A 25,822-nucleotide genomic window follows, 5' to 3' on the forward strand; every position below is an offset into this window, starting at 1 on the left:
CTAATTCAATTACTATAGTCAAAGTTTGCATAAAAAACTATAGTTTCTCCCCGAGGAGTTCATCCTTCTCCCACATCCCGCTGCTTACCAAGGGCTACAAATGCGTCCTTTTTTGGCGTCAGGATAATCCTTTTAATTTAGGCACAGGCACACGAAATTCGAAATTTTTGGGGTGCGGCAAAAGCAGCGAAAACAACAACAACAACACAAGCACTGGGACTCACGCACACACACACACGCAAACGCACCACGCACGCACACAGAGGCAGCTGGATACACTTGAAAAACTTTTGCCTTGGGTGGGGCGTTTTCTTCTCTTTTTTTTCGGTGGCTTTCGGTTAGATTCGCAAAAAATTTTCCAACGACGCCATGGAAGGGATTTGCGATTTAAATGTTTTATTTGGGTGGTTTCTTTTCGGCAATCTATAGCTAACGCTGCACTCTTTCAATCATCTATATGGTTTATATTTTGCTTTTAACATAAACACAATTTGTTTAAATAGTGAGTAATATGAGAAATAAGGGTGGTTTCAGTTTGCCGCTGAAAACCAATCAAATTTTCAAGGGTAGCAGCCGGCGCATTAGAAAACTGTTTGTTTTTTTTTTTAATGAAATGACAAATAACTAACTTTTAAAAAGGGTTAAATAAACTTTTATATATGTTTAAGTGTCACGAATATCAATGGGATAGTTATTGAAAACCATTATTACAGCGGTCGGCGAGTTGGTAAATGAATTAAGCGAAAATCTAACGCACGTCCACACGCGACGAAGCCAGGATAGAAACTCCTGCCACGGTTACTGAACTTCATCCAGGATATTCAGAGGGAAACTCAAGGGAAACTCAAGGGAAACTCCGCTTCCAATTGGAACGGCATAACGGGATAGGACGCCCAGTCAACCCAGTCTACACCCAAGGACTTTGAGGGTGGGTTTCGGGCATTGTGCCGGCCAACAGCTGCTTATTTGTGTGTGTATTTTCCATCCCCCACAGTGGTTAGTTTCCAGCCGGAGACTGGATGGCACATGCCCGAAGCCGACTGAGTCTGGAGACTTTTCCCAAACCGAAAAAGCGGGCACTTGCGACACCGACATTTGTTTTGAAACGAAAGCAGCCGGTTGCCGGAGCAGAGTAACTTTTGCCGCACGGCGGCGGATGGGTGAAAATTGCGAGCCGGTAGGTGCCGCAATAACGACACAATAAATGACGAAACCATGACGACAAGATGAGACGCCCACTTGAACATGAATAATGAAACGGTCCTTCTGAATGCATCCTTTTCCCAGTTCTCAGTTCCCAGTCTCTCGAATCTTAAGAAGTGGTATTGTCAGCCAAGATTTGGGATAACGAGATCTAGAAGATCTTAACCATATAATTTTAAAATAGTTTTAAATAAATTTATATTGATTTTCAAATACCTTCATGATTAGAACTATTAAAATGTAAAAAGCTTATTCTTAAAAGTATAATCAATTTGTGTACATACTTTTGAGTGTAATTAAATGCAACCAAATCGTTTACATTGATAGTCTCACTTGTAAGATGTACTTTGGGACTCTGATCATTTAAGATTTTTATTAAACATGTCCTAATGGTAGGTTATCCAGATATCGGCAGATATATGATTTGTTTTTGTAACCTTTATTCAATCTGAAACAGTAAACCGTTTCTGAATTTTGATAAAAAAAATTGTACAATTTAATGCATTTGGACATTTAGATTCTTTGCATAAATCGCGCTCTACAAATGATTATAAAACTTTTCAGAGGTTCCCTCCCCAGATTTTCAATTAATAATGATACAGATATTTTTATGGTAAAGCTCTGATAATTAAAAGGCACCCATCCAGTCATTGTGTTTCGGGATGACATTGGGAAAGACTTGTTAATATCCGGCGACTGGTTATGCGGATGTGCGTGTCTCAGGGGGGCGGTCACCAGTTATTGCTCTGGGCTTGTCGACCGGCTCGATTTTGTTAGCTATTCCATTAAGTGGAAAAAATCTAATAACGATCGCGTTTTGGCCAATTAGCCGACCATTGCAAAGTTCGCTAAACGATGTACTACCATATTATTTCACAGCCGAGCGAGTTCCCGTTGCGGGTATAAAAGCGGGAGTGTCATCTGCAGATAGCAGTTCAGTCCGCAACCACAGACACAACACACAACATGCAGCGTTCCCCAGTCTTGTTCATCGTGGCAGCCGCCATCCTTCTGGCCATCGGCCTGGTGCACGGTTTTGACGAGAAGGAGGTCATGGCTAAGTTCATGGAGTCAGCCGAAGCCTGTATGCCGGAAGTGGGTGCCACCGATGCCGACATGCAGGAGGTGGCCAAGAGGATGCCCGCATCCACCTATGCTGGCAAGTGCCTGCGTGCCTGTGTGATGAAGAAGTGTGGAGTAATGGACGCCAATGGCAAGATGGATAAGGCAGCCGGACAGGAGAAGGCCAAGCAGTACACCGGCAACGATCCTGCCAAGCTAAAGATGGCCGTCGAGATCGCTGACACCTGTTCTGCCATCAGTGTGCCGGATGATCACTGCGAGGCCGCCGAAACCTACGGCGCCTGTTTCAAGAGCGAGGCAATCAAACACGGACTTGTGTAGTCCCTTCCACAACCAATGACCTGGACAAGCAATCACCGTTCCCTGGAAACGAATATACCTCCTAGTTCGATAAGTCAAATGAAATAAACGTATTCCAAAAATCATTTCCGCTCTTTTAGTTTATTGTTGCAAGAAGTACATTATTTGTTTTTTTTCGGAGCTGAATTCTTGAAAAATAATTTTGTTCTGTATTTCAAAATATTTTTAAATAACTATAGGAATACTAATCAAAGATTTTTTTCCTATTGGGTTTTTTTGGTCAACACTGTTTTTATTTGCCCACTATTTTATCTGCAAAATTTGAGTTTATTAATACTACTGATCAGATTAAAATACAAATTTACTACTGAGATCTTATCTACATTTTCGTTTTGTTTTCGCTAATTCAAATCAGATTAAGTTGATTCATTCAAATAAGGGATTTAGTGTTACCAAATGAAACCTGTTGGCATTTCAATAATTAAATGACTCACCTCCACATTTTCCACATCGAAATAGCAGAAAGTTCGTTTGGTCAACTCAAACCATCGATGTTTATAATTTACCGGAGTGAATCGTTTCTTGTTTTGGGCCCTTTTGACCATCGATCCGCTTTTGACGACGTCAAACAGCCTTTCAGACATTCTATCCATTTTGGTCTGAAAGGATTTGCTGCTCGATCGGAGCGATGATGATGACTTGATGCTGCCATTGACATGTGGATTTCGATGCTTTGTGCCCAACATCTCGACAAGAAAAAGTGTCTGCAAAACAAGATAATACATAATAAATAAAAATATTAGCCTACCAAAAATCTATGTTAATATTTACAGCGAATCAAAAAAAATGGTTAACCCTTTGTTTTATCTGAGTATAAGGTAACCAAAGGTTAAGATATACCAAAGTTTGAGAAAACATTTTGTTTTGAAAAGACACACAAATAATGACGTTTAGACTATGCTTTGAAATGGTATTTTCGATATGATTTGATAACACAATGTTCCAATAAGCTAAATAAAGATTTTTAAACAGTTTTATGAGCCATTTTGTGGGACGTCAGAATTATTGTCGCATTGGTATACAGAGGGTTAAAATTAGAAGCGCTCACACAAAAAAAAATTGGTTACAACACACTCTGAAGACAAGGCCATAAATCTATTTTTGGGGGGCGTGGGCGTGCGAATCTTTTGAGCGCCCCCCCAAGGCATTGACCGTGGAACATTGAACCACTGAAACATTGGAGCATTGGGAGTTACCTGGTTGACTAATTGCCGTGGGCGTTCCGTCTGATATCAATCAGAATGGGATAGCGAAAAGTAGGGGAAAATATATTTATGCTTTTACAGATCGGATGCCGAGAAGAGCAGAGTGGAAAAGGTGGAACAGAGTGGACAGACAAGTTAAGCAGCAAATCGAACGATTAAACGGACAATTAATTAGCCCCTGAGACTAGCAGGAGATATACATACACTATATGCATATACATACTTGTACAGAGATAACTAGCTGACCTTGAAGTCGCACACAGCGGTTTAAAGGATTAGCCCCCAAAGCGGAATATTCCTCATCCCGTTTACCTTTTTTACCCACGTGTACACAAACAAACGGCTCGTTGAAGCTGAGGCTCCAGCAAGATAAAAAGCCACAATACGATCTCGGGAATTATCACACTTCAACAAAAGCTAGCAAGAGGCAGAAAAGGACACAGGAGCGGAGTGCGGGTAAGTCGATAATTAAAGACGAAAATACATTTTTATTGTACCAAAAACAATGCAGGAAACGTTTTTAAAACTTCAGAAATCAAATTATTTAATACCTACATACTTATATTTGACTAATATTTATTTAAGTTGCAAAAATTAGTAAATAAGTATTTTATCATTATTAAATTCTATATTATTCTCTCAGTAGAATAAGACCCAAGTTTTAAACTATTATGTTGCTCGATTTCTTATAAAACATTTTTGTTATCCTGCGGGTCCTCGAATCCGCCCCTGGCTTTTTGAAGAACATGAACAGACTCGACAGAAAAAGAGGGAAACAAAACAAAAGCGACAAATGCTCGAGCGACAACAACAACTGGCTGGATCACCTAAACTACTCCTCTTCTTCTACCGATATTGCTCCTCCGCCCACCCAGCCCCCTCACTTTAATCAAGCACAGCCGCTACAAAAAACAGGGGCGGAGTGGGGGTGTTAAGAGAAAGAGGGGCCCGAGAGAATCTTGAGCCCAACGCGCATGGCCATAAGTAATAAAATAAACACGGACCGAGGAACAAAAAGGAAAAAAGGATGGCAAAAAGGCAGAAGGCGCAATGTGTACATAAATCTTTTTGGTGGAGCGAGAGACCCAAAGACCTGGGCTGCACACATACGTATATATGGATGTTTAAACGTATATGTACATATGTTCATATGGAGATACATATACCCATATAGCGGGCGTGGCCTGGCAACTCGTTTTTGACTTTGAATTTCGCCACGCAAATGGTTGCGCTTAGTTTGTATTCTTCTCTGCATTTAATTTTTGTTTATTGTCGCACTTTTTCTAGACGTAAAACGATGAAGAAGAAGAGAGGACAATCTGCGACCTTAGCAAGAATTTCAGTCTAATTGGAAATCAAGCGTTATTCTGGTTGATTTGCCAATAAGCTTTAATAAATTTAAATATTTTTTATAAGAAGTATCTTTTAAGTTCAATTTAGTTCGTTCTAAATTCTGTTTTAATTTCAGAAAAAAAAGAAATAATAAATATTAAATTTAAATAATAATCTTTGATTGCAAAAGATTTTTTGTATATTTGGTAAATAAAATTTGTTAGTTTCATTATTTAAAAAAATGTTTTGAATAACTTTCAATTAGCTTTGTTTCATACACAGCCAAAGAAAATGTGTAAATTTCTTTTCTATTATCTTTGTTCCTATCTTTGTAATAAAACTTCCTCATTTTTATAAAGAATTTAAAAAGGAAGTGTTGCTCAGTCTCACTTGGAATTATTTGGAAATGGTGCTCGGCAGCATAATCGCTTAAATTGACACTGATTTATTTTCTGCGTTACAAATTGTGTTCTCAATTGGAAGAGGAGAACAAACAAATGCTACTCAAGTAAGAATTACAGCTGCAGTGTCTGATAAGAATTCACAGAATTTAGAGACCTTTTTTCTTATCAGTTCCTAATGAGAATCCAATAGTTTCAAGCGCAGCTTGCAAGGCGATCGAATTAGTGCTGATAAAACAAAGAAAAGACGAAATTCGATAGCGATAAAGCAGGGCAAAGAGAAAGAGAGAGAGAGAGCAAAAGAAGGAATACAATTGATAACTGTGCCAGTGCTTACCACAAGTGCCGTTGATTGAGCAATTTGAAGCAATGACCCGACCGCATAACAACAACACCAAATCACAATTCTCCAATTGGAGACAGACTGAGTAACAAATAGCAACAAATCACTTTCGTTTGCGCGGCGTTGAGAGTAAATACGAAAAATCAACCGACCGGCTTGTTCAGCATTTGCATACTGCGAAAAAAAACTTTATAAACAATTTAATATCGCCAGGCACAGCTGAGACGCTCACACAGACGCACAAACACCCGCACACACCCGCAAAAAAGAAAAGAGAGCAACAGGCGACGTAGGATTCCTGGAATTTTTCACTTTTATTCCTCCTGTTGCAGTTGCACTTTCACGATTTTGTGGCTTAACCAGAACTTGTGGTGTATGTTCAAGTGCCAGCTGTTCTTCTCTTTCCTCAGTTTGTTTACAATTAGTAACTATAATTAAATAATAACGATTTTATATGAACCGAAACAAACGCGCCGCCGCAACTTCGCTTCAGTGTGACCGAGTTTTTAGTGTAGACAAATACCACAGCCAATTGGATTTACCCATGTAAAATATACCAAGCACATTCGACAATATACCATAAAATATTCATTTAACTTTAATTTCCCGCGTAAATTATTATAAATTTTTTCTGCAAAACTGTTATTTCTAAATAATAGAAAAACAGATTAGTCAACATTTGTTTTAAGTTTATTTTAAAAAGGAATTCAGAAAATCGGTTTACTTACGCACATTTAAGCCTATCTTTTTAGTCCCCTTTTATGTTGTCTCTTATGATATTATTCCTTTCCGAGTCCCAAGTTATTCAGTCAGCCACTCTTATTAAAGAAATTCATACATTGATACTTAGTTATATATTTAAAATACTACTTGAGAAAGTTAAGTTTTTAAAATTCTAAAATAAGTTTTCGTGTGCCATCTTATTCGCAGCTTCGTTGCCCAAAGAAGTCTTTTTTTATTTGAAAAAATACTGTACTTAAGTACTTAACTAGTTAGTATTCATTACACTTTAACATGCCTACAAAAATAGAGTTGAGAGTTATAAAGAGTTTTGGTAATGCACGACAGCGAAGCAGTTTCGACATAAAATGCTAGTTAATATTGGGACTGAGATCCCCTCCACCTCCACTTCAGTTCTCCTTCTTCTGAATGGAGGCAATTCTCCAAGCGCCCACCAGATAGCGCAGCCAAATCATGAGCAGATCCCTGCCCATTTGTAGCCACGACCAGAACGGTGTCAATTTGGAGCCATCGATTTCGGTCCATCGAACGGCCACCTCGGACATGGGCACCTTTAAACTCTCGGCCAAGTAAAGCAGCTCCACATCGAAGGCCCAGCGTTCCACATGAAGACTGGTGAAGAGTTTTCTGGCCGTTGTTCGGGTGAATAACTTGAAGCCACACTGGGTATCGCGGATGGAACGCACGGCAAAAAGCCAGACAAGGAAATGGAAGCCGTGCATCAAAATGGTTCTGTGTGGAAAAGTATTTTTCAGTAATATTGTAAATAATAAAGCTTGATATAACCTTGCAAGGGTATCAATTTATAACGTACTCAGTTTCGAAAAACTTTTGCTCGACTTTTTGTCCTTTCTTACCTAAAAAAACTCCTCGTGGCGATCGCATCGTTTTCCAGGTGAGCCCTTGATCCTATGGCAATACCATCGTCTCGCCACTCCGGTGACAATTGCTTCAAGGCCACCTCCAGTTTGTCATAGTCGGGGAACTTGGTGGCTCCATCTGCATCGGCGAAGAGTAGATTACGACCTCGTGCGCTCAGCATGCCCATGCGAACGGCTCCTCCTTTTCCCCGATTTTCGATGAGTTCCAGAACACGAACCTTCTCTGCACCGTGCTTTTTCGAGTATCCCAGTGCCACTGGAACTGTGGCATCCTGGCTGCCATCACTCACCACAATCACCTCGTATGTGAAGCTGGGATTACCTCCAGATTTTTGCTCCAGGAAGGCCAAACACTCGTCCAACATGGCAGGCACTGAAAGTTGATAGTCATGTGGTTATTAATTATGCTCAAACTACTGGAATTGCAAACAATAATATTATATTTAAACTTTGAAGAAAATTTGGAAAAAAAACATATTGACATCAAACTTTTCACACCTGAACTTTAGATTGGCATAAACAAATCAGTTAGCAAATTACACATTACAATAATATGCTTTCAAATGCATCTAAAAACTTTAACTTTTCATTTAATAAATTAAAATCCTGATTTAAAATCTAAAAATTTTATACATATAGTACAAACATTTCAAATTGTACGCCAATTGTTTTGTGAATCTGGGCATTCGCCTACAAACATTTTTGAGATGCCTGCTAAAAGTTTAAACGTCGTGGAAAAGCAGTTTGAATGTCGACAATATATCATAAAAGGGGATAGATAAAAAGTGGAATGTGATTCATCAAAAGAGCCAACATACATCGCTGCTCCTCATTGTAAGCTGGCACAATGACACTGAGCTCCAAACTTGGGGAATCCTCGAGGCTGGGAAAAGCCACTGTTTTGATGCTGTGCGGGTCCAGGAATGTCTCCTCATCCTTGTGCCTCTTGATATTGGGATAGGGCTTCGTCTTGTAGAGCACAAAAGCCACAATCTGAGCGATCGGAATAGGCGGTTATCAATAGAACGATAATGATATGAGAGTGTTTATGAATTTACGTACCGACAAGGCCGCAACTGCAATCGCAGAGAGCAGATAGAAACACAGCTGACACAGACAAGTCCACATCGTGGGGCTATTTAAATGGATAGTGTAATTGAACAGGTGCACCTGCTACCTGTCAGCAGACATCACTTCTCCAAATTTGTGCGTGATAAACGGAGCCACGTATTGAATTCTAAGAGTTTTAGCCCGAATTGCGAGGCAGCTGATTAGGGTTGTTCACTTAACTTAGAGATGGCACTTCTCTGAATCCAGTGACTCGCTCGCCCGTGACTGCTTGTATCGATAAAAAGACTATCGCAGTAAAGAAGGCTAGAATCCAGTGACCATTTTTAAACGGAAAAATATCTGCTTCTTTTTAAAGACCCTTTTTTAAATGCTTTTTTCAGGTGGCATGTTTTTTGTTATTACTTAAAATCTAATAACCTTTAAAGAGTAAATAAATAATTTTTAAAATATAAATATAAATAAATATATAAATAATTTTTTTATAGTAATATTTAAAATTGGTTTTCCTGGAATTAAATATATTTACATATAATTATATACAGATACTAAAGTGTTGCTAAGGGGTTATCTCTGATTTCAATTTTCGGAAATACAAACATGGTCCACCCTAATGTTTGTACTCTTATGTCTGGTTTTTTTTTATGGTTTTCGGCTAACAAAAAATAAATTTGAACGGCCACGTAAGGCTAAAGCCCCTTATCACCGAATTTGAAGGCTTCATCGTTGCTTCAATCATAGCTTAATTTCAGTACGGCTTAAAAATTCTCTGCAATAAGTTATAATAATTTAAAATGGGCAATGTCGATTTCGTTTTCTCAAGCTTTCTCATAATCCTTGGATTGCAAGGAGTGCTAGTCAATTCTGAAAGTATCAGACGTTCGGTGTGCCTTCTCGAGGATGCACCAAGTCAATGTGGCGCATTCTGTCTGGCTGCACTACAACCGCTCATTGACGATAATTATCAGATCAGTACCAGGTTGGATGGTATTGAGGGCAGACTAAACCGGACGGAAGAACAACTGCAGTTGCTCCAGGCAAAAATGGAAGATCTGCATCTGGTGCTAAAGGACGGCATGCAGCTGCTGTCGAAAATGGCGGCACAAAAAGTACACCCGAGGTTCAAAAAAATCGGCACTAGGTTCTTTTACATAGAGTATCATAAAATGGTTACTTGGCCTGTGGCTGCAGGAATCTGTCGTAGGATGGGTGGATATTTGGCTGCGATCAAAAACGGAGAGGAACTCGAAGTCATCTCGGCGGAGCTAAAAACAGATACTTCTTACTGGCTTGGCATTAAAGCTCAGACCAAGAAGGGCAACTGGGTATCGTTGGCCTCCGGCAAGCCCGCGACGCCTTTCAAGCTTGTAAGTCAACCTGGCGAAGAGGATCACACTAGATATTGTATTGACTTGTATGAAGATACATTTTTTGAAAACGACTGTACAGAACTATATTATTTCATTTGCCAAGCAGACAACGTAGTATAGAAAAACAAATAGCAATGTTTATATACTCTTGTATCTATTATGAAAATAAAATACTCTATATTTATACGTACACTATTAAAAACAATAAAGCTATGTTAATCTTTCCAATGTCTTCCGAATGTATGTATTTTTTTTTTTTGTATTTTTTAAAAATAAAAACTGTAATTCCAAAATAAAATATAAAAAATGTATTATTTTTTTATAGTAATATTAAAAATTGGTTTTCCTGGAATTAAATATATTTACATATAATTAAATACAGATACTAAAGTGTTGCTAAGGGATTATCTCTGATTTCAATTTTCGGAAATACTACCATTTAAGGCAATAAAAAAATTGTATATTCGGGTATTCCAAACGTCAGTTAGAACACATTTTTAACCAATGTCTTGTATTTAAAATCTTTAACTTTAAATCCAATGCGCAGACTCTAACTGATGTTTTATCCTAATAATGTCTTATGATGTGCCTTAAATGGAGCTATGCTCATACTATAAGCGGGTTAGAGTAGGATCTTACAATTTTCATACAAACATGGTCCACCCTAGTGTTTATACTCTTATGTCTGGTTTTTTTTATGGTTTCGGCTAACAAAAAATAAATTTGAACGGCCACGTAAGGCTAAAGCCCCTTATCACCGAATTTGGAGGCTTCATCGTTGCTTCAATCATAGCTTAATTTCAGTAACGCTTAAAAATTCTCTGCAATTAGTTATAATAGTTCAAAATGCTGAATTTCACACTTGTTCTCCTAAGCTCTCTCATTATCCTTGATGTGCAGGGAGTACTCGTCAATTCTGAAAGTATCAGACGTTCGGTGTGCCTTCTCGAGGATGCACCAAGTCAATGTGGCGCATTCTGTCTGTATGCACTTCAACCGCTCTTTGACGATAATCAACAGATCTGTACCAGGTTGGATGGAATCGAAGCGGAGCTCCAGGGTAGACTTAACCGGACGGAAGAACAACTGCAGTTGCTCCAGGCAAAAATGGAAGATCTGCTTCTGGTGCTAAAGGACGGCATGCAGGTGCTCCTGGCCAAAATGGCGTCACAACAAGTAGACCCTCTTAATACGGATTTGGCTCCGATCAAAAACGGAGGGGAACTTGCAGCCATCTCGGCGCAGCTAAAGGAAAATGCTTCTTACTGGCTTGACTTCAACGATCAGGCCGAGAAGGGCAAGTGTTAAACTGAGGACCTACCGTTTTTGAAGAGGGTGGACCAATTAATTTTACCGAAGGGACTTTGTTCCCTTATCTAATGGTACAAAGTGTACATCATTTCATTTGCCAATCAGACAACGAAGTATAGAAAAACAAGAAAAAAAGTAAGCTTCGGTTCTCTTAAATATATTTTATAGAAAATTGTTGTCTTACTTTTAAACCTCCAATCAGATGTAATGGAAATAAAAAGCTCAGCACTGACCTTAGTCACAGGTGTCTTGATGTTAAAACTAAACTGCGCAGGCGCTCTCTTTATAAATAAAAAATAAGCAGTTGGGAGAATATCGTCATATTGCCTCTCCCATTCAGATACACACTATCGGAATTTTTCAATGAGTCTGGTCGGAATAACAATTTGTTTATAGTCAATTAAAATGTGCTTGTGAATTGCCACGAAGAAGTAAAAACAAAATGAAGTTTTTAAGCTTTATAGTGTCGGTAATAGCTTTAATCTACAACGAAGTGGAGGCGATAAAATTACAGGCAAATGTGGGGGAGCTGTTTACGTATAAAATCGAACCGCAACTCTTCAATTGGACACACCAGGTGATTAGCCAGCAGTTTCGCTATAGACCCTCCTTGAGGAGCTATCCCGATTTGCCCAGTTGGATGCGATATATGTACAGTCATGAATACCATGCCGGATTTCTGTACGGAACTCCGCCAGAGTCGGCGGCCGGAAAGGATCTCAGTCTGGATGTGGTGGCCCTGAATCGCCAGAATTACGAAACCCGTCACGTTGTGGTCTCAATGTTCGTGGCCCACAAGTTTCCCACGCCCAATGTTGTGCAGATGAAGATCAACAATCTGAATTGGGTCCACTTTATGGATCCCGGTAGGGTGGAGAACTTACGCAATATATTCCGGAATGATTTGTGGCCAAACAGTAGGGAGGACCTGAGTGTGGTCTTCATGGAATCGGCTGTGAATATGGGTGGGCGTCTTCCACTGCGACCACAGCAGCGTGAGGGGTACGTATATATACTTAGCTAGTAATCAATAAATCTCTTAAGAATTTAATTCATTAAAAAAGGGCTGTCTAAAAGTATGTTACAATTTATTCGGATTTTCTACATATTCAATATATTTTTCACAGCATACTTTTGAGCACATTTTTAAAATGGTTTTAAACCTCTGTAGATTTCTGTAAAACTATTATACTATTACTGTTACATACTATTTATTCCATTACAGAGTCATTGTCCATGTGGGAAGCTTTGCCCAATTCTCACCCCGACTGATGGAGCTCCAGGAGGAAGTGCGTCCTCTGTATAAGCTGCCATCCTGCACTTATAAGCGGACATCCGTCCAAAAAATCTTCGAGAATGTGGGCTTTAAGCTGGACTGGTGCGCCTTTCGCATGGTGGGCATGGAATCGCCCACGGAAATCCTCTACCACAGCGGCAAGCAAAGTGAACAACAGATGACGGAGGATCAGAGGCAGCAGGAGGATCGCTGGATTGGCATCGCCAGGGAGGATGTGCCCGTGCGCAATTACATTGATGAATTCGCCTTTGCTTTCGCCATTCCGGGCATGATTTTCGCCATCTTAATCGGGATGTTATCCGCTGTTTTGTGCTTCCAGCACAATAAGTTGTGAGTTTCTCCTTTGGGGAGATACAAAATTAATTTGTTTCATTTTACTTTTTATAAAATTTGTGTAACATTGTGTTTTTCATTGCTCTTCAGTTCCGATCCGCATTCTGAGTTTTTCTTTGCCAACATTTTCCACATCTGCGAAGAGTCCTGTGCGCCAAGCGCGTCAAACGATTCTGAGGCGGATGATGGATCTGAGAGGTGATTTGCCAATATAAATACTTTTTTTTGTATTTCCCCCACTTTGATTTGTTTCATCGAAATTAATTGTGAAACTGATTTTTCAGTTCTTCAAATTCGGATTATCCCATGGCGTCCACGGTTCAGATGGTCCAGTGTTCGGATAGCAAGTCCAATCAACCAATTACTACCTTAAAGAACCTTAAGGACCCGAATTTTCTTCTGGACAATATCAGCATGCGTTCTCAAAGGTAAGCAAAATATTGAGACAAATTTTCATTATTAAATATTTGCATTTCATTCGCAGTCCCAACAACAGCTTTTACCAGTTGGACTGTGGAAACTCCAGCATTTACGCCCGTCCCAAACCTCCGCCGTACAAGGGCGGCACTCTAGGACGAAACGGAGTGGATATTTGACAAACATCTCCCCGAGTGCTCTACTGCTGAAAGGCGTTGGCCCTGAACCTTGGAAATCTCAATAAGCAATATCGAGGAGCGTTATATCAATTGCATAAATACTCACACCTGCCGAATAGACAAACCATATCGTAATTATCAATTTATATACATATGCAAGCATGAAACTGTAGCCAATTTACTTTGCCGTTCGAAAATGAAGGCAATCAAATAAAGGAACATTTTGTAGAAAAGTACTCAATTAATTGTAACCATAATTATTAAAACGGGTATAAGTAAAAAAATCAGAAAAGCTAACTTTTAAAATTACAACACAATTTCGCGCCTATTTTCAAATTTTGTTTATTTCAAATCGATGTTACAGAAACAACGTAATTATCGATGCATCGATAAGTAAATCGAATTTTTTGCCAGCTCTAGAATGAATGTTCCGCAAGTTTTCGGTTTTTGGAGAAAGTTTTTACAGTTTTTGCGCGCTGCATTGTGCCAGAAAAATTCGCAATGGCGCCGGACAACATTGGGGTCGTCGGGATCGTCGAAAATTTCCTAGACCGGTACAAAATCAACCTGCTGCAGATGATGTTCGGCACTTTCATCGCCACGATCGTGTTCTTTGGCGGACTGATGACTTTCGTGGAGAAGTACCTGCCGAATAGTATACGTCAGTCCTTCCGGTATGGAAAGCACAGCTTCAAGGGCGAAACGGATCCGCTGGTGGCCTGGTTGGAGGTGCCGAAGTCCTGGTTCAAGCACTTCTACGTCTTTGCCTTGCTCTGGAGCTGGCTGGGCTTCTATCTGCTTGTCTCGACTGTCCGGGAACAGAAGGAGGCGCCGGAATATGTCCTGCGATTCCTGGACATCATGGGCGGCGGACGGAGTCACCGGAAAGTGGAGATCGACTCCACGACGGCCTGTGTTGGCACTCTAATGCTGACCTTGCAGTGCACCCGGCGTTTCTACGAGACCAACTTTGTGCAGATCTTCTCGAGAAAGAGCAAAATCAACCTGTCCCACTATGCCGTGGGTTATGTGCACTACTTTGGCGCCATCATAGCTTTACTATCCAATACGTCCGGCTTTGTGCGCGGCTCCCAGCCCATGGAGTTTAGCCTGGACAAGCTGACGGGCCAGCAAATACTCTACCTCGTTGTCTTTTTCCTCGCCTGGCAGCAGCAATATGCCAGCAACATGATACTGGTGAACCTAAGAAAGGATCCGCAGACGGGCAACATCAGAACGGAGAAGCATCTACTGCCCAAGGGTGGCCTGTTCAATCTGCTCTCGTCGCCGCACATGTTCCTCGAGGTGGTCATGTACTTCTGCATCGCCGATCTGTACATGCCCGTGAGAATTTGGCGGCTCATCTTCCTCTGGGTGGCCAGCAATCAGACTATTAATGCCCTGCTCACCCACAAGTGGTACAAAGAGACATTCAGGGAATATCCCAAGAACCGGCGTGCCATCATTCCGTTCCTGCTCTGAGCCCGAAGACTGGAAATATTTCGCATTTTTGTACAAATAATTTAGTAGTGGAATTTATTAAAGTCGTTTTACACGCACGAAAAATGTGTGCTCGCTGGTGATTTTAACTACAAAACGATATAGGGTGAACTTGAACTGGAACAGGACCTTCAGTCGATTCTATTTGAACAAGAAACTGTGGGCGAAAAATGGATGAAAGTCAAGTTAAAGAAATGTTGTATTAGTTTCAGAGTTATAATAGCTCACCTATAGGGATAACCCTGCGCCTTCGAACGGAAAACGGACAGCAGGAAGGAGAAAAAGACGGTGAGCAGCACCAAACCAGTCATCGCCATTATCCTGTTCTTGTTGTGGCTCTTTGGGGTTCCCGATTCGATCAGCAGAATCATGCCCAGCACAATCATGGCATCTGAAATGAAGATACAATGTTTTTATAATCTATGTTCTATAGGGGCTAAGATAAATTTAAACTAATGATTAAGTAATTAATTAAGTTTTTGGATGTATTGATTGTGTCGATTTTATGGTTTAGGGACTTAACTAAACCCGCTACTTACTCAGGAACATGACGATGTAGGTCTCTACCACCAGTTGGCCCTGTGAGGAGCCGTGGATGTAGGCCACGCCACCGTTCTGCGACTTGTGTACCAGCGGCGGTCCACGAATGTGATTCCACATCTGGCCCGAGATCATGGCGAAGCAGAAGAACACGGCGATGGCGCCCCACAGGTTCTTGTTGTACAGGAACTCCAGGTTATTCCGTCGGATGTAGAGGAAACTGCCAACCAGGGCAACCAGAGTGATCATCGCCACGGTGCCCGAATAGTTGGGCGGACGGAAGATGCGAATGGTGATGTCCGTTCGTTCGGCCACAAATTTGGCAATGGAATCGGCGGCAAAGCCCACGCGATGGATGTCCATGGTGTCGGCGCCCTTTGGCTTGCCCTTGGCCGGGAAATGCATGAACACGGGGGCGGTGTTCAGGCGCAGGAGCTGGAAAACCTCGGATCCATCATCGAAGTCGACCATGGCGAAGAACAGTTTGTTGGAGTAGGTGGAGGAGAAGCGGTACGAGTTGGCCACGATGGCAAACTCATCGTGGGCGTGCCGGCATATCTGGCATTGTCGCGAGGGCGCCAGAGCCGTAAGCATTACGATCATGGAATAATTCCGGGGGGCACTCTTCACGTACTCCCGGAACTTGGGGCCATTGAAGCGGAGCAGCGGCTTCTTCATGTTCATCTCCACCAGGTTTTGTACTTTCTCCGACAGCGAGAGGCCCGTCTAAAATGTATTTGATTTCCATTAATACCATGTTGGCGTTATCTTTAGCCGGCATTTAGCGGAGTGGAGCTAGAATCTCCCAGGGAAAAGTGACGTGGCCACAAACAAACCTTTGGTTTTGCCTGCGCGGCCGCGTAAATAGCGAAAATCGCCACCACCAGCAGACCGCTGAGCAGCGTCTTGTGCAGCAGCTTCATCTTGCAGGCGATTTGGTCAACAATTTCACTACTTTAACCCAAAATCACCGAAAAAAACGTTTACTCAAAAATATTTCTTCCGGCGCATGCAGCTGATTGTGAATGGCAAGCGGCACCTGTGTGTCGTTCGCTGTGAATGGACACGTTGTGCGATTTTTTAGAGATGGTTGAGAAAAGGAAAATATCGATATCTTTGATAAACTGATTTTGAAAACAAACAAATATTACTATTTGTCTTTTTAACGACCCTCTGGCTTATCATTTTTATCAATTCACGGAATAAATTAGTTTATTATATATATTAATGTTTAACATTTATTCAAGCTAATAATTAATAAAGCTGCAACATTTTTCAAATTTACGATGTCTTACCGATATTGTTATCGATACCGCTATTATCAGTGTGCCGTCGCTAGACGGCGAATTTTGTTGTCTTTTATTTTAGGTTTTCTTAGAATTACGATATTTAAACACATTTTACTACGTTTTTACTGCATTTACAAATATGAGCGATGTGCTGAAAAGTTCCCAGGAGCGATCACGCAAAAGGCGTTTGCTTTTGGCGCAGACTGTAAGTTTCCATGCCACATAAAAAAAAAACAGTGGGTGACTGAGTTTAACTCATAAATTATGTATTCCCCAGCTGGGTTTGTCCAGCGTGGATGAGCTGAAGAAGGTCCTGGGCAATGCGGAGGATATTAACAGCAGTCGCCAGCTGAATCCTGGCGGGCAGCGCGAGGAGGATGATGGTGGAGCCTCTTCCTCGAAAAAGACGCCCAATGAAATCATCTACAGGGACTCGTCCACCTTCCTCAAGGGAACCCAGTCTTCCAATCCGCACAATGACTACTGCCAGCACTTTGTGGACACTGGACAGCGTCCGCAGAACTTCATCCGCGATGTGGGTCTGGCCGACCGCTTCGAAGAGTATCCCAAGCTGAGGGAACTGATTAAACTTAAGGACAAACTCATCCAGGACACGGCATCCGCGCCTATGTACTTGAAAGCGGATCTTAAATCGCTAGACGTCAAAACTCTGGGCGCCAAGTTTGATGTTATATTGATTGAGCCGCCGCTGGAGGAATATGCCAGGGCAGCGCCTTCGGTGGCCACTGTGGGTGGAGCTCCTCGTGTCTTTTGGAACTGGGATGATATACTTAGTAAGACACCAGCCCTACTTTGTTTAATTTGGACTAACAAGCTTGGTTCTTTGACAGATTTGGATGTGGGCGAGATTGCCGCTCACCGCTCGTTTGTGTTCTTATGGTGCGGCTCCTCCGAGGGCTTGGACATGGGTCGCAACTGCCTGAAGAAGTGGGGATTCCGCCGGTGCGAGGATATCTGCTGGATACGCACCAACATTAACAAGCCCGGCCACTCCAAGCAGCTGGAGCCGAAAGCCGTCTTTCAGCGCACCAAGGAACACTGCCTGATGGGCATCAAGGGAACTGTCCGCCGCTCCACCGATGGTGATTTCATCCATGCCAACGTGGACATTGATTTGATTATCTCGGAGGAAGAGGAGTTTGGCAGCTTCGAGAAGCCCATCGAGATCTTTCACATCATCGAGCACTTTTGTTTGGGTCGGCGACGTTTGCATCTGTTTGGCAGGGACTCAAGCATCCGACCAGGATGGCTAACGGTGGGTCCGGAACTGACCAACTCGAATTTCAACTCCGAACTGTATCAAACCTACTTTGCTGAGGCCCCGGCCACGGGTTGCACCAGTAGGATTGAACTCCTAAGGCCCAAGAGTCCTCCGCCGAATAGCAAGGTCTTGCGAGGAAGAGGACGCGGTTTTCCACGTGGTCGTGGCAGACCCAGATAGCCAGATTTTGACTCAACAACTGCATGTATTCTAGTGTCTAAGATCAAAATTTGTTAAGGCTAAGAATAGGATTAAGATTAAAGGCTAAAACTGCAGATAGTTGTGTATCCTGTGGATTTCCAATGGTGTCTTATGTGCCTCCCTTTACACTTTATAATTATCTTCTAGTGCTGCAGACTGTGGTGATTGCTTAGATGCCTCATGTAGATGTCCAGCTCATCCTCGCTAGATGCTTCCTTCGCTTCCGTTGAGAGCTCCCCCAGTTTCTCGTCATCATCATCACTGTCCTCAAAATAGGCATCCTCCTCATCCTGCTCAATTTGCTTAAGATCATCGAGCAGGGCATTATCATCCACGGCTGTATAATCAAAGTCCTTGTCCTCCCCACTCAGGAAGCGTTCCTTCATCATGCTAAGGAACTCATTTCTTAGCAGTTCTCGCTCTCCAGGATTATAGAACTCTGGTGTGGAGATGTTAGCTATGTTTGCTGGAACCCGCGCTTCTGCATTTCGACTTGTGGAGCAGGCAATGGGTTCATCATCCTCAAATCCGCCCCATTGTTTTCGGCAAGCCACGGGGACTTCAAAATCTGCAGAAGGAATTGGTTCACTCTTGGCCTCCACTTCCTTCTCGTTTTCCTGTTGTGTTTCCTCCAACAGTTCATCCCTTTGCTTTTTTTCCAACGTGTGCATGAGTATTCCGGAGAAGCTGGTGTTTCTAACATCATAACTATCCCGTGCTTTTTTCTCCGCCTCCGTTAGATATTGACCCACTAGCTCCTGGTAGAGATCGGGAGCCCTCTGCATCATCTCGTGCTCGCTGAAATACTCTCCCTTGTCCAGGAGCTGCTGCATGGCATGGTACCTTCGATTTTTAATGGACACTGATCGAGTGCTAAGTTTCCTCCTGAAATCCTCCAGTAACAGGCACATCTCCTCCAGATTCTCGTCCGGTTTAATGGGCTCTTTGACGGCCAGGTCCTGGAAGGAACCGAGTTGTCGGACATTCAGGTAGCCTCCAAATCGAATAAGGAAGTTCTCCCGGTTCTTCTCGAATACTTCTCGAGCTATTACTTGTTTTTCCTCGAGAGGAATTTCCGGGTCATCAATTTGCTGAGACTTAAAGACGATTTGGTTGTTCTCTGCCAGGGTTTTGAAGATGTCCATTAGTTCCGGGGGCAGTTCTGGTTTTTGGATGGTGCCTGCGTTGCCCTGGTTTTCATCATCTCCTTCAACTTCGGCTCCAGTCGTCATAATTGTTTACGCAAATTGCACAAAGTGTGAATAAAATGTAAACAAATGCTTCTTCTTACTCGCATCAAATGTCATTCACAGCGAGTTGGCAGGGCCATTCTTGCTTACCGCTACATTATTGGAGATTTTAAAATCGGTTAATTTAAGAACGGAATATTTTCAAGGTTTAATGAAGAGTATGAAAAACAATTTCGTCGTATTTATCCATAAGTTTTTAGTTTTAATTTATTTGGTTTATTTGGTAACTGCTTTAAATTCTAATTTAAAAAAGGTCCACAATTTGAGAAATCAAAATCGAGAACCCTGCTCGCCGAATGCGCATCAACATTTCGCAAGTTGGCAACCCTGCGGCTCCACATAGCCGCTGTATTTTCATTACGAACTTTATCAGAAGTCGAATTGTTGTGTTTATCGCTTTGTTTAACGCCACTCTCGGTGGTTCAGCTGTGGTGCAAATGTGCAGCCAGCGATGACTAATTAATCAAAACTAGCGCGGAACACCGAGGAATCCCCCCGTAGAAGAGTTCGATCAAGATGTCGACTATTGATTGGGGCGACTTCGCCTGGAACTGGACGCAATTCTGTCCCACGGGACTGAAGCCGTTCGCCAACGAGACCAACGATCTGCTGCCCTGCTTCCAGAAGATCCTGCTCCAGCTGCCCATCTACACGATCTTCGCCGCCATATCCGCCTACAATTTCGGCAATCAGTCGCGGCCCGTCGTCCGCAATGGACTGCAACTGCGGATGTTGTACATCCGGGCCTTCCTAGCCATCGTACTGGCCCTGCTCCCGGTGGCCAAGGTGTTCGCCTTCCACCAGCAGGGCGTTGAACTCTACGCCGTCGATCTGCTAGTGGTTAGTGCCGAGTGCATTATGTGGGTGGTTCACAGCGGTGAGTGTGCGGTTTGCCTTTCTTCGTCGGGGTTTACCTCAATGCAATACCTTAAGTACATATCCATACGGCCGCGTTCCGGGATTTCCTTTAACACTTTTCGGTTGTTCAACTGAAGGTTAATGGATCACTGCACAGAAATAAAAATTCATAATAAAACGAATTTTGGGCCAACTAAAATCTTGAAACTTTTTTGTCTCAATAAAAACCTACTTTTTTGGTTAGTATTTCCGATTTAAAAATTTACTTTGAAAGATTTTTTAAAATAAAATGGCTCTGTCAATTATATAGAAAATAAGATTTTTGAAATTTAATTTTCAAAAATTTATTATCAATATTATAAAAATTATTATTTTCAAAACAATTAATATGGCTGAATTATCATTTTATTCGGTACCACTAGGAAAATATACTTATACTTAGATTCTATTAAATTAAAAATCCTGCCTCTTTGGAATAACAAGAGTTTTCCAAGACTACGTTATAACACTTTTTTTCTTGATGTATTATACTTAACAAAATAATTAAAAAAGACTAGAGAACCTTAAAACATGGTTTTCTGTTGTCTGATAAAAACATTCACGACTTGCCAAGAAGAGGACATTTGTTTTTGAACAAAAACAAATATTTGACTATAAAAAGATAACACTAAAACAATCATTTATGACCCCTTCTTTAATCAGCTTTTCCTTTCCAACCCCCACCCACAGGTTTCCTACTGACGGCCCGTCAATATGGAGAGCTTAGTCATCGCGGATCGCTGCTAATCAATGTCGTTTGGCTGACAGTGGTGGTTCTGGATGGGGTTTGGTTGCGGACGAGTCGCCACTTCGATTGGTGGCCCTGGAGCCTGGCCACGCTGCTCTGTGATGTGTTATTTGGAGCCACCTTGATACCCAAAGGAAGTGCTGTTTATTCCAGTCTGCCCAGAGGAGGAGCATCCGGCAGAGAGGATGAAGCTCTGCTAACCCAGCGATATACCTATTTCCATTTCGACCTGAATGAGAGCCACTTGGGTCATGCCCAGGATGAGGCTAACTTGGGATCGCGATTCCTCTTCCAATGGGTACAGCCCCTAATCTCCAAGGGAGTGGCTGGAAAGCTGAGAAAGATTGAGGATCTGTTTGATCTCCCTGACGCACTGAATATCACGCGATTGAGCGAAAGGTTGCACTTGGCTCTGTCCCAATCGCAGAGTTTATGGAGAGCACTGCACAGATGCTTCGGAGTGGAGTTTTATCTCATTGGAATCCTTAGACTAATCGCCGATCTGAGTGGCTTTGCAGGGCCTCTGCTGCTCGGGGGACTTCTCAGACAGGATCACACGGACCCCAACCAGGTGTACTACTATGCCTTGGGACTATTTGGCAGCACCTTGCTGTCGGCTGTTTGTGCCACCCATTTTGACTGGCGCATGGCCATGGTTTCCATGAAAATGCGAGTGGGAGTGGTGAACTCCATATACAGGAAAGCACTGGAGGCGAGAGGCTTAAAGGAATCCAAACCAGATATGCTCAATCTCATGTCAACGGATACGGACAGGATTGTGAACTCTTGCATCAGTTTCCACTTCTTCTGGAGCATTCCCTTCAAGCTCTTCACCACATTGTACCTGTTGTATCTTCAGTTGGGAGCCGCCTTTCTGGCGGGAGTAATGTTTGCCGCCCTATTGATTCCCATCAACAGATGGCTTGCCAAACGAATTGGCATATATTCAAGTGGCTTGATGACGGCCAAGGATGCCAGGCTGTCTGCTACCACGGAGACAATGCAGGGAGCCAAACAGATCAAGATCAATGCCTGGGAGGATATATTCATTACCAAGATTCGAGGACTGCGACAGAAGGAGCTGCGTTTCTTGTCGAAGAGGAAATACCTGGATGCCATGTGCGTTTACTTTTGGGCCACCACTCCGGTGCTAATGTGCCTGCTTACTTTCGGAGTATCCGTTCTGATGGGCAATCAGTTGATAGCTTCAACGACCTACACCAGTGTGGCCTTGCTTTACATGCTCATTGGCCCTCTGAATGCCTTTCCATGGGTGCTCAATGGTTTAATCGAAGCCTGGGTATCCATTAAGAGAGTGCAACAACTGATGGATGTGCCCAACTTGGACTACTCCTCCTACTACAATCCCATAATGAGAGGAAGCGGAGGATCGGGAGGAGCAGGAGACGATGCCCCCTTGGATGCTCCCAAAGCCAGTGTGCTGCAGATGAAGTGCGCTAGTTTCTGTCACGACGGTGATGAGAGCACATCACCCACTTCTTTCCGCTTAAAAGATATAAACGTGGATATAAAAACGGGTCAGCTCGTTTGCATCGAAGGTCCGGTGGGAGGTGGTAAGAGCAGCTTTCTATCCGCCATAGTAGCTAATCTACAGTGCATCGATGGCGAGGTCTGCGTCCAGGAACTGACCACCGGATTTGGCTACGTACCGCAGTCACCATGGCTACAAAGGGGAACCATCAGGGATAACATCGTTTGGGGCGCTCAGTTTGATGAGCAGTGGTATAAAACTGTCCTGCATGCGTGTGCTTTGGAGGAGGATCTCCAGATCCTTGGAGGTGATCTCGTTGGCGTGGGTGAGAACGGCAGAACCCTTTCCGGAGGTCAGAGGGCAAGAGTTGCATTGGCTAGAGCTGTTTATCAGGATAAGAAAGGTAAGTTAATCTTTGTTTTACCGCCTAATCTATCTTATTTCTCATTTTTCATTCGACAGTTTACCTTCTGGACGATGTGCTCTCCGCTTTGGATGCCCATGTGGCCAGACACATTATCAAGCACTGCATTCTGCGGCTGCTTAAGCACAAAACCCGCATTGTGGTCACACGAAGCATCCAGTTGTTCTTTAACGCCAATCAGATTCTCCAGGTGAAGGATGGTCAACTTCTACCCAGTGAATACATGACCCAGAGCATTGATCTAAGTCTGGACGAAGAAGTGGATGATGACCAGGACGAAGCAGTTAGGCGACGTTCAGTGGAGTTGTCCAACCAGGATGACAAGAAGAGTGTGGATAGTCTGCTTTTGGAGGAATCCCGAGAGTACGGACATCTTTCAGGGAATGTTTTCGCCTGCTACTGGAAGGCAGTGACTTCTCCACTGGCCATTACTGTATTGCTGTCTGTATTGCTCATGCAATTGACGAGGAATCTAAGTGATGCCTGGCTGGCTTATTGGGTCACAGAAACAACTTTGGATCCTCATCAAAATGATACTTCACTGGCGCATGAATTGCTGGGATCTGCGATGGGAAATGAAACGGGATCGGGACACACGACAGGATTCTATCTGAGCATATTCACAGCCATCGCAGTGAGCAATTCCTTGGTGACCCTGGCAAGGGCGTTTCTCTTTGCTTATGCTGGCATAAAGGCAGCCATCTTTATGCACGAGAAGCTCTTGAAGAAGGTCATGTTTGTAAGTAGTTAGTGGCTTTAAATAACTAAGGAATCTCGTATTAACAAGATGCTTTGCAGGCCAAGTTCAATTTCTTCGACATCACCTCTGTGGGTCGCATTCTGAATCGTTTTTCATCGGATACCAACACGGTGGACGACTCCCTGCCCTTCATTTTGAATATTCTGTTGGCGCAACTTGCCGGCTTAGTGGGAGCTCTCTGTGTCAGTCTGTATGCGATGCCTTGGCTGGGTCTGGTGATCATTCCAATGGTACCGATCTACCTGAATCTACAGCAGCGCTATCGCCACGCCTCGCGGGACATCAAACGGCTATCGAGCAATGCCATGTCACCGCTCTACACGCAATTCACGGAGACACTTCAGGGATTGACGACGATAAGGAGTATGCGTGCTAGTCCGAGATTCCAAAGGGATTTCCAAGTGAAGCTCGAGGAGAGCATTAAGGCTCAGTTGACACAATCGGCTGCTCAGCAGTGGTTAGCTCTTCGCCTGCAGTTGCTGGGAACACTTCTGGTTGGTGGTGCAGGTCTCCTGGCAGCAATTACCGCCTCGCACACCACCAATCCTGGCTTGGTGGGACTCTGCATCTCCTATGCTCTCTCCATAACTGGTCAACTGGGTGATCTTCTGCATGCTGTGGCTGAAACGGAGCAGGAATTGGTCGCAGTGGAGCGCATAGACCAGTATCTTCAGTTGGATGAAGAGCAGAATGCCTCCGGCAGCGCTGATCCTCCATTTGGATGGCCCACCCAAGGAGTTCTGAGTTTCCGAGAAGTACAGCTCAGTTATAGAGAGCACTTGGTACCGGCTTTAAAAGGTATAACCTTCCAAACGGAGGCCTTCGAGCGGATTGGCATCGTGGGACGCACTGGAGCTGGCAAAACATCTGTACTAGCTGCCCTCCTGCGAGTGGCACCTTTGTCGCAAGGAGAGATTCGATTGGACCAGGTCAATCTCAAAACTCTGGCTTTGAGTGTCCTTAGGGAACGGATAGGTGTTATCACCCAGGAGCCCTTCCTCTTCGAAGGTCAGTTTGCATATTATTTATCATGATAAACTTATTGAAAACGTGCACCCCTTCCTCCAGGCACTGTGCGCGAAAACCTGGATCCGCGCCATAGCTTCTACGACTCGGAGATTTGGAACGCCATTAAAAACTCGGCGGCGGCCACTCTGCTCGTCCAGCAGTTGGGCGGACTGGATGGCCAAGTGGAGGCATGTGGCAACAACCTCTCCGCTGGACAAAGGCAACTCCTTTGCTTGGCGAGGGCGCTGCTCAAAAACGCCAAGGTGGTGGCCATCGATGAGGGTACTTCCAACCTGGACGATGAATCCGATTTGAGCATTCAGCAGGCCTTAAGGAATGCCTTCAAGAGTTGCACTCTGCTTTTCATTGCCCACCGGCTGCGGGGACTTCACGCCATGGATCGGATAATAGTGCTGGATGATGGACGGATTTGTGAGGAAGGCAAACCCAAAGATCTGGCCTCCAATAGCTCAACCATTTTTCATGGAATGCTACTCGCCCAGGACATTAATCCAGAGGATTTCTCCAGACCGAACTAGCACTAAGTATAGACTATAAAGATCCAATTGTATATAAGTCAATTGTTATGATTTAATTTATTGTCCTTCTTTTAATTTGTATTTTGTACTTGTGTTCCTAACTTATGATTCCATTTTGAGTTTACTTAACAAATAACAAACGAAAACTAACATCCATTGTTCTAGCTTTATTTAATTGTACAAATATGAATTTGATTGACAAGCTATTTTTGTAGTGAAGAGTAGTTAGCTCCGTACAAAGTTGTTACGCTAAAACAAATATATATATATTGTATTATAAAATAGATGCTTTGTTTCAATCACATGCTTGACTAGTTGTTGCGACCGAAACACAGTTGTTGAAATGTTGAAACTTAGAAATAAGGTAA

At 42.9% G+C, this 25,822-nt stretch overlaps 11 protein-coding genes across 12 annotated transcripts in view; 7 read left to right on the forward strand and 4 right to left on the reverse strand.

Annotated features, from left to right (window-relative positions):
- LOC108149371 (tyrosine-protein kinase Btk29A) overlaps window positions 1–6,419 on the reverse strand; it is a 47,373-nt gene extending 40,954 nt beyond the window's left edge. Inside the window, exons 1-2 of the mRNA XM_017276875.2 lie at window positions 5,922–6,419; window positions 3,081–3,350 (exon numbers count right to left, since the gene is read on the reverse strand). Of these exons, the coding sequence (XP_017132364.1) occupies window positions 3,081–3,332 (252 nt within the window). The 5' untranslated portion in view covers window positions 3,333–3,350; window positions 5,922–6,419. The remainder of the gene's footprint in view (window positions 1–3,080; window positions 3,351–5,921) is intronic.
- LOC108149372 (general odorant-binding protein 28a) lies at window positions 2,144–2,711 on the forward strand. The gene has a single exon (XM_017276879.2). It carries the CDS (start codon window positions 2,170–2,172, stop codon window positions 2,605–2,607), a length of 438 nt encoding a protein of 145 aa, XP_017132368.1. The 5' UTR covers window positions 2,144–2,169; the 3' UTR covers window positions 2,608–2,711.
- Window positions 6,420–6,847: 428 nt separating the features above from the next.
- On the reverse strand, window positions 6,848–8,846 carry LOC108149560 (dolichyl-phosphate beta-glucosyltransferase). Its single transcript, XM_017277198.2, has 4 exons — window positions 8,612–8,846; window positions 8,368–8,542; window positions 7,526–7,922; window positions 6,848–7,400 (listed from the first exon to the last, which is right to left on the reverse strand). The coding sequence occupies exons 1-4, from the start codon at window positions 8,675–8,677 to the stop codon at window positions 7,058–7,060; spliced, it is 981 nt and encodes a 326-aa protein (XP_017132687.1). The 5' UTR covers window positions 8,678–8,846; the 3' UTR covers window positions 6,848–7,057.
- A 538-nt stretch (window positions 8,847–9,384) lies between these two features.
- LOC121467864 (accessory gland protein Acp29AB-like) lies at window positions 9,385–10,219 on the forward strand. The gene has a single exon (XM_041710403.1). It carries the CDS (start codon window positions 9,412–9,414, stop codon window positions 10,105–10,107), a length of 696 nt encoding a protein of 231 aa, XP_041566337.1. The 5' UTR covers window positions 9,385–9,411; the 3' UTR covers window positions 10,108–10,219.
- Window positions 10,220–10,833: 614 nt separating this feature from the next.
- LOC108149217 lies at window positions 10,834–11,295 on the forward strand. The gene has a single exon (XM_017276647.2). The coding sequence runs from the start codon at window positions 10,834–10,836 to the stop codon at window positions 11,293–11,295; it is 462 nt and encodes a 153-aa protein (XP_017132136.2).
- Window positions 11,296–11,629: 334 nt separating this feature from the next.
- Window positions 11,630–13,760, forward strand: LOC108149229 (epsilon-sarcoglycan). 2 transcript variants are annotated; one of them, XM_017276661.2, is made up of 5 exons: window positions 11,630–12,300; window positions 12,524–12,925; window positions 13,019–13,126; window positions 13,213–13,356; window positions 13,413–13,760. In XM_017276661.2, exons 1-5 carry the CDS (start codon window positions 11,741–11,743, stop codon window positions 13,522–13,524), a joined length of 1,326 nt encoding a protein of 441 aa, XP_017132150.1. In that variant the 5' UTR covers window positions 11,630–11,740; the 3' UTR covers window positions 13,525–13,760. The 2 variants fall into 2 exon arrangements, with proteins under 2 accessions (XP_017132150.1, XP_017132151.1); XM_017276662.2 differs by lacking the exon at window positions 13,019–13,126.
- Window positions 13,761–13,950: 190 nt separating this feature from the next.
- On the forward strand, window positions 13,951–15,083 carry LOC108149511 (polyprenol reductase). Its single transcript, XM_017277138.1, has one exon. It carries the CDS (start codon window positions 14,026–14,028, stop codon window positions 15,004–15,006), a length of 981 nt encoding a protein of 326 aa, XP_017132627.1. The 5' UTR covers window positions 13,951–14,025; the 3' UTR covers window positions 15,007–15,083.
- Window positions 15,044–16,620, reverse strand: LOC108149510 (tumor suppressor candidate 3). Its single transcript, XM_017277137.1, has 4 exons — window positions 16,401–16,620; window positions 15,564–16,290; window positions 15,253–15,415; window positions 15,044–15,181 (listed from the first exon to the last, which is right to left on the reverse strand). Exons 1-4 carry the CDS (start codon window positions 16,485–16,487, stop codon window positions 15,166–15,168), a joined length of 993 nt encoding a protein of 330 aa, XP_017132626.1. The 5' UTR covers window positions 16,488–16,620; the 3' UTR covers window positions 15,044–15,165.
- A 268-nt stretch (window positions 16,621–16,888) lies between these two features.
- LOC108149535 (N6-adenosine-methyltransferase non-catalytic subunit) lies at window positions 16,889–18,410 on the forward strand. Its single transcript, XM_017277168.2, has 3 exons — window positions 16,889–17,058; window positions 17,131–17,647; window positions 17,705–18,410. The coding sequence occupies exons 1-3, from the start codon at window positions 16,993–16,995 to the stop codon at window positions 18,313–18,315; spliced, it is 1,194 nt and encodes a 397-aa protein (XP_017132657.1). The 5' UTR covers window positions 16,889–16,992; the 3' UTR covers window positions 18,316–18,410.
- LOC108149536 (coiled-coil domain-containing protein 97) lies at window positions 18,323–19,609 on the reverse strand. The gene has a single exon (XM_017277169.2). It carries the CDS (start codon window positions 19,566–19,568, stop codon window positions 18,480–18,482), a length of 1,089 nt encoding a protein of 362 aa, XP_017132658.1. The 5' UTR covers window positions 19,569–19,609; the 3' UTR covers window positions 18,323–18,479.
- A 319-nt stretch (window positions 19,610–19,928) lies between these two features.
- Window positions 19,929–25,738, forward strand: LOC108149429 (ATP-binding cassette sub-family C member 10). Its single transcript, XM_017276999.2, has 5 exons — window positions 19,929–20,463; window positions 21,174–23,126; window positions 23,186–23,886; window positions 23,946–24,915; window positions 24,976–25,738. Exons 1-5 carry the CDS (start codon window positions 20,103–20,105, stop codon window positions 25,452–25,454), a joined length of 4,464 nt encoding a protein of 1,487 aa, XP_017132488.1. The 5' UTR covers window positions 19,929–20,102; the 3' UTR covers window positions 25,455–25,738.
- Window positions 25,739–25,822: the final 84 nt, after the last annotated feature.

The sequence above is a fragment of the Drosophila elegans genome, unplaced genomic scaffold, assembly GCF_018152505.1.
Source record: "Drosophila elegans isolate 14027-0461.03 unplaced genomic scaffold, ASM1815250v1 contig_814, whole genome shotgun sequence".
Classification (NCBI taxonomy): Eukaryota; Metazoa; Arthropoda; class Insecta; order Diptera; family Drosophilidae; genus Drosophila; species Drosophila elegans.

Coding starts and splice junctions, on each gene's coding strand:
- LOC108149511 (XM_017277138.1), top strand. CDS start 14,026: ATGGCGCCGGACAACATTGGGGTCGTCGGGATCGTCGAAAATTTCCTA.
- LOC108149217 (XM_017276647.2), top strand. CDS start 10,834: ATGCTGAATTTCACACTTGTTCTCCTAAGCTCTCTCATTATCCTTGAT.
- LOC108149372 (XM_017276879.2), top strand. CDS start 2,170: ATGCAGCGTTCCCCAGTCTTGTTCATCGTGGCAGCCGCCATCCTTCTG.
- LOC108149535 (XM_017277168.2), top strand. CDS start 16,993: ATGAGCGATGTGCTGAAAAGTTCCCAGGAGCGATCACGCAAAAGGCGT. Junction 17,059..17,130: donor GTTTGCTTTTGGCGCAGACT/GTAAGTTTCCAT, acceptor TGTATTCCCCAG/CTGGGTTTGTCCAGCGTGGA. Junction 17,648..17,704: donor GAACTGGGATGATATACTTA/GTAAGACACCAG, acceptor GTTCTTTGACAG/ATTTGGATGTGGGCGAGATT.
- LOC108149429 (XM_017276999.2), top strand. CDS start 20,103: ATGTCGACTATTGATTGGGGCGACTTCGCCTGGAACTGGACGCAATTC. Junction 20,464..21,173: donor TATGTGGGTGGTTCACAGCG/GTGAGTGTGCGG, acceptor CCCCACCCACAG/GTTTCCTACTGACGGCCCGT. Junction 24,916..24,975: donor GGAGCCCTTCCTCTTCGAAG/GTCAGTTTGCAT, acceptor CCCTTCCTCCAG/GCACTGTGCGCGAAAACCTG.
- LOC108149536 (XM_017277169.2), bottom strand. CDS start 19,568: ATGACGACTGGAGCCGAAGTTGAAGGAGATGATGAAAACCAGGGCAAC.
- LOC108149510 (XM_017277137.1), bottom strand. CDS start 16,487: ATGAAGCTGCTGCACAAGACGCTGCTCAGCGGTCTGCTGGTGGTGGCG. Junction 16,291..16,400: donor CCGCGCAGGCAAAACCAAAG/GTTTGTTTGTGG, acceptor AATACATTTTAG/ACGGGCCTCTCGCTGTCGGA. Junction 15,416..15,563: donor CTACATCGTCATGTTCCTGA/GTAAGTAGCGGG, acceptor TCTTCATTTCAG/ATGCCATGATTGTGCTGGGC.
- LOC108149229 (XM_017276661.2), top strand. CDS start 11,741: ATGAAGTTTTTAAGCTTTATAGTGTCGGTAATAGCTTTAATCTACAAC. Junction 12,926..13,018: donor TGCTTCCAGCACAATAAGTT/GTGAGTTTCTCC, acceptor ATTGCTCTTCAG/TTCCGATCCGCATTCTGAGT. Junction 13,127..13,212: donor GCGGATGATGGATCTGAGAG/GTGATTTGCCAA, acceptor CTGATTTTTCAG/TTCTTCAAATTCGGATTATC.
- LOC108149560 (XM_017277198.2), bottom strand. CDS start 8,677: ATGTGGACTTGTCTGTGTCAGCTGTGTTTCTATCTGCTCTCTGCGATT. Junction 7,923..8,367: donor TTACAATGAGGAGCAGCGAT/GTATGTTGGCTC, acceptor ATCAACTTTCAG/TGCCTGCCATGTTGGACGAG. Junction 7,401..7,525: donor GCCACGAGGAGTTTTTTTAG/GTAAGAAAGGAC, acceptor TTTTCCACACAG/AACCATTTTGATGCACGGCT.
- LOC121467864 (XM_041710403.1), top strand. CDS start 9,412: ATGGGCAATGTCGATTTCGTTTTCTCAAGCTTTCTCATAATCCTTGGA.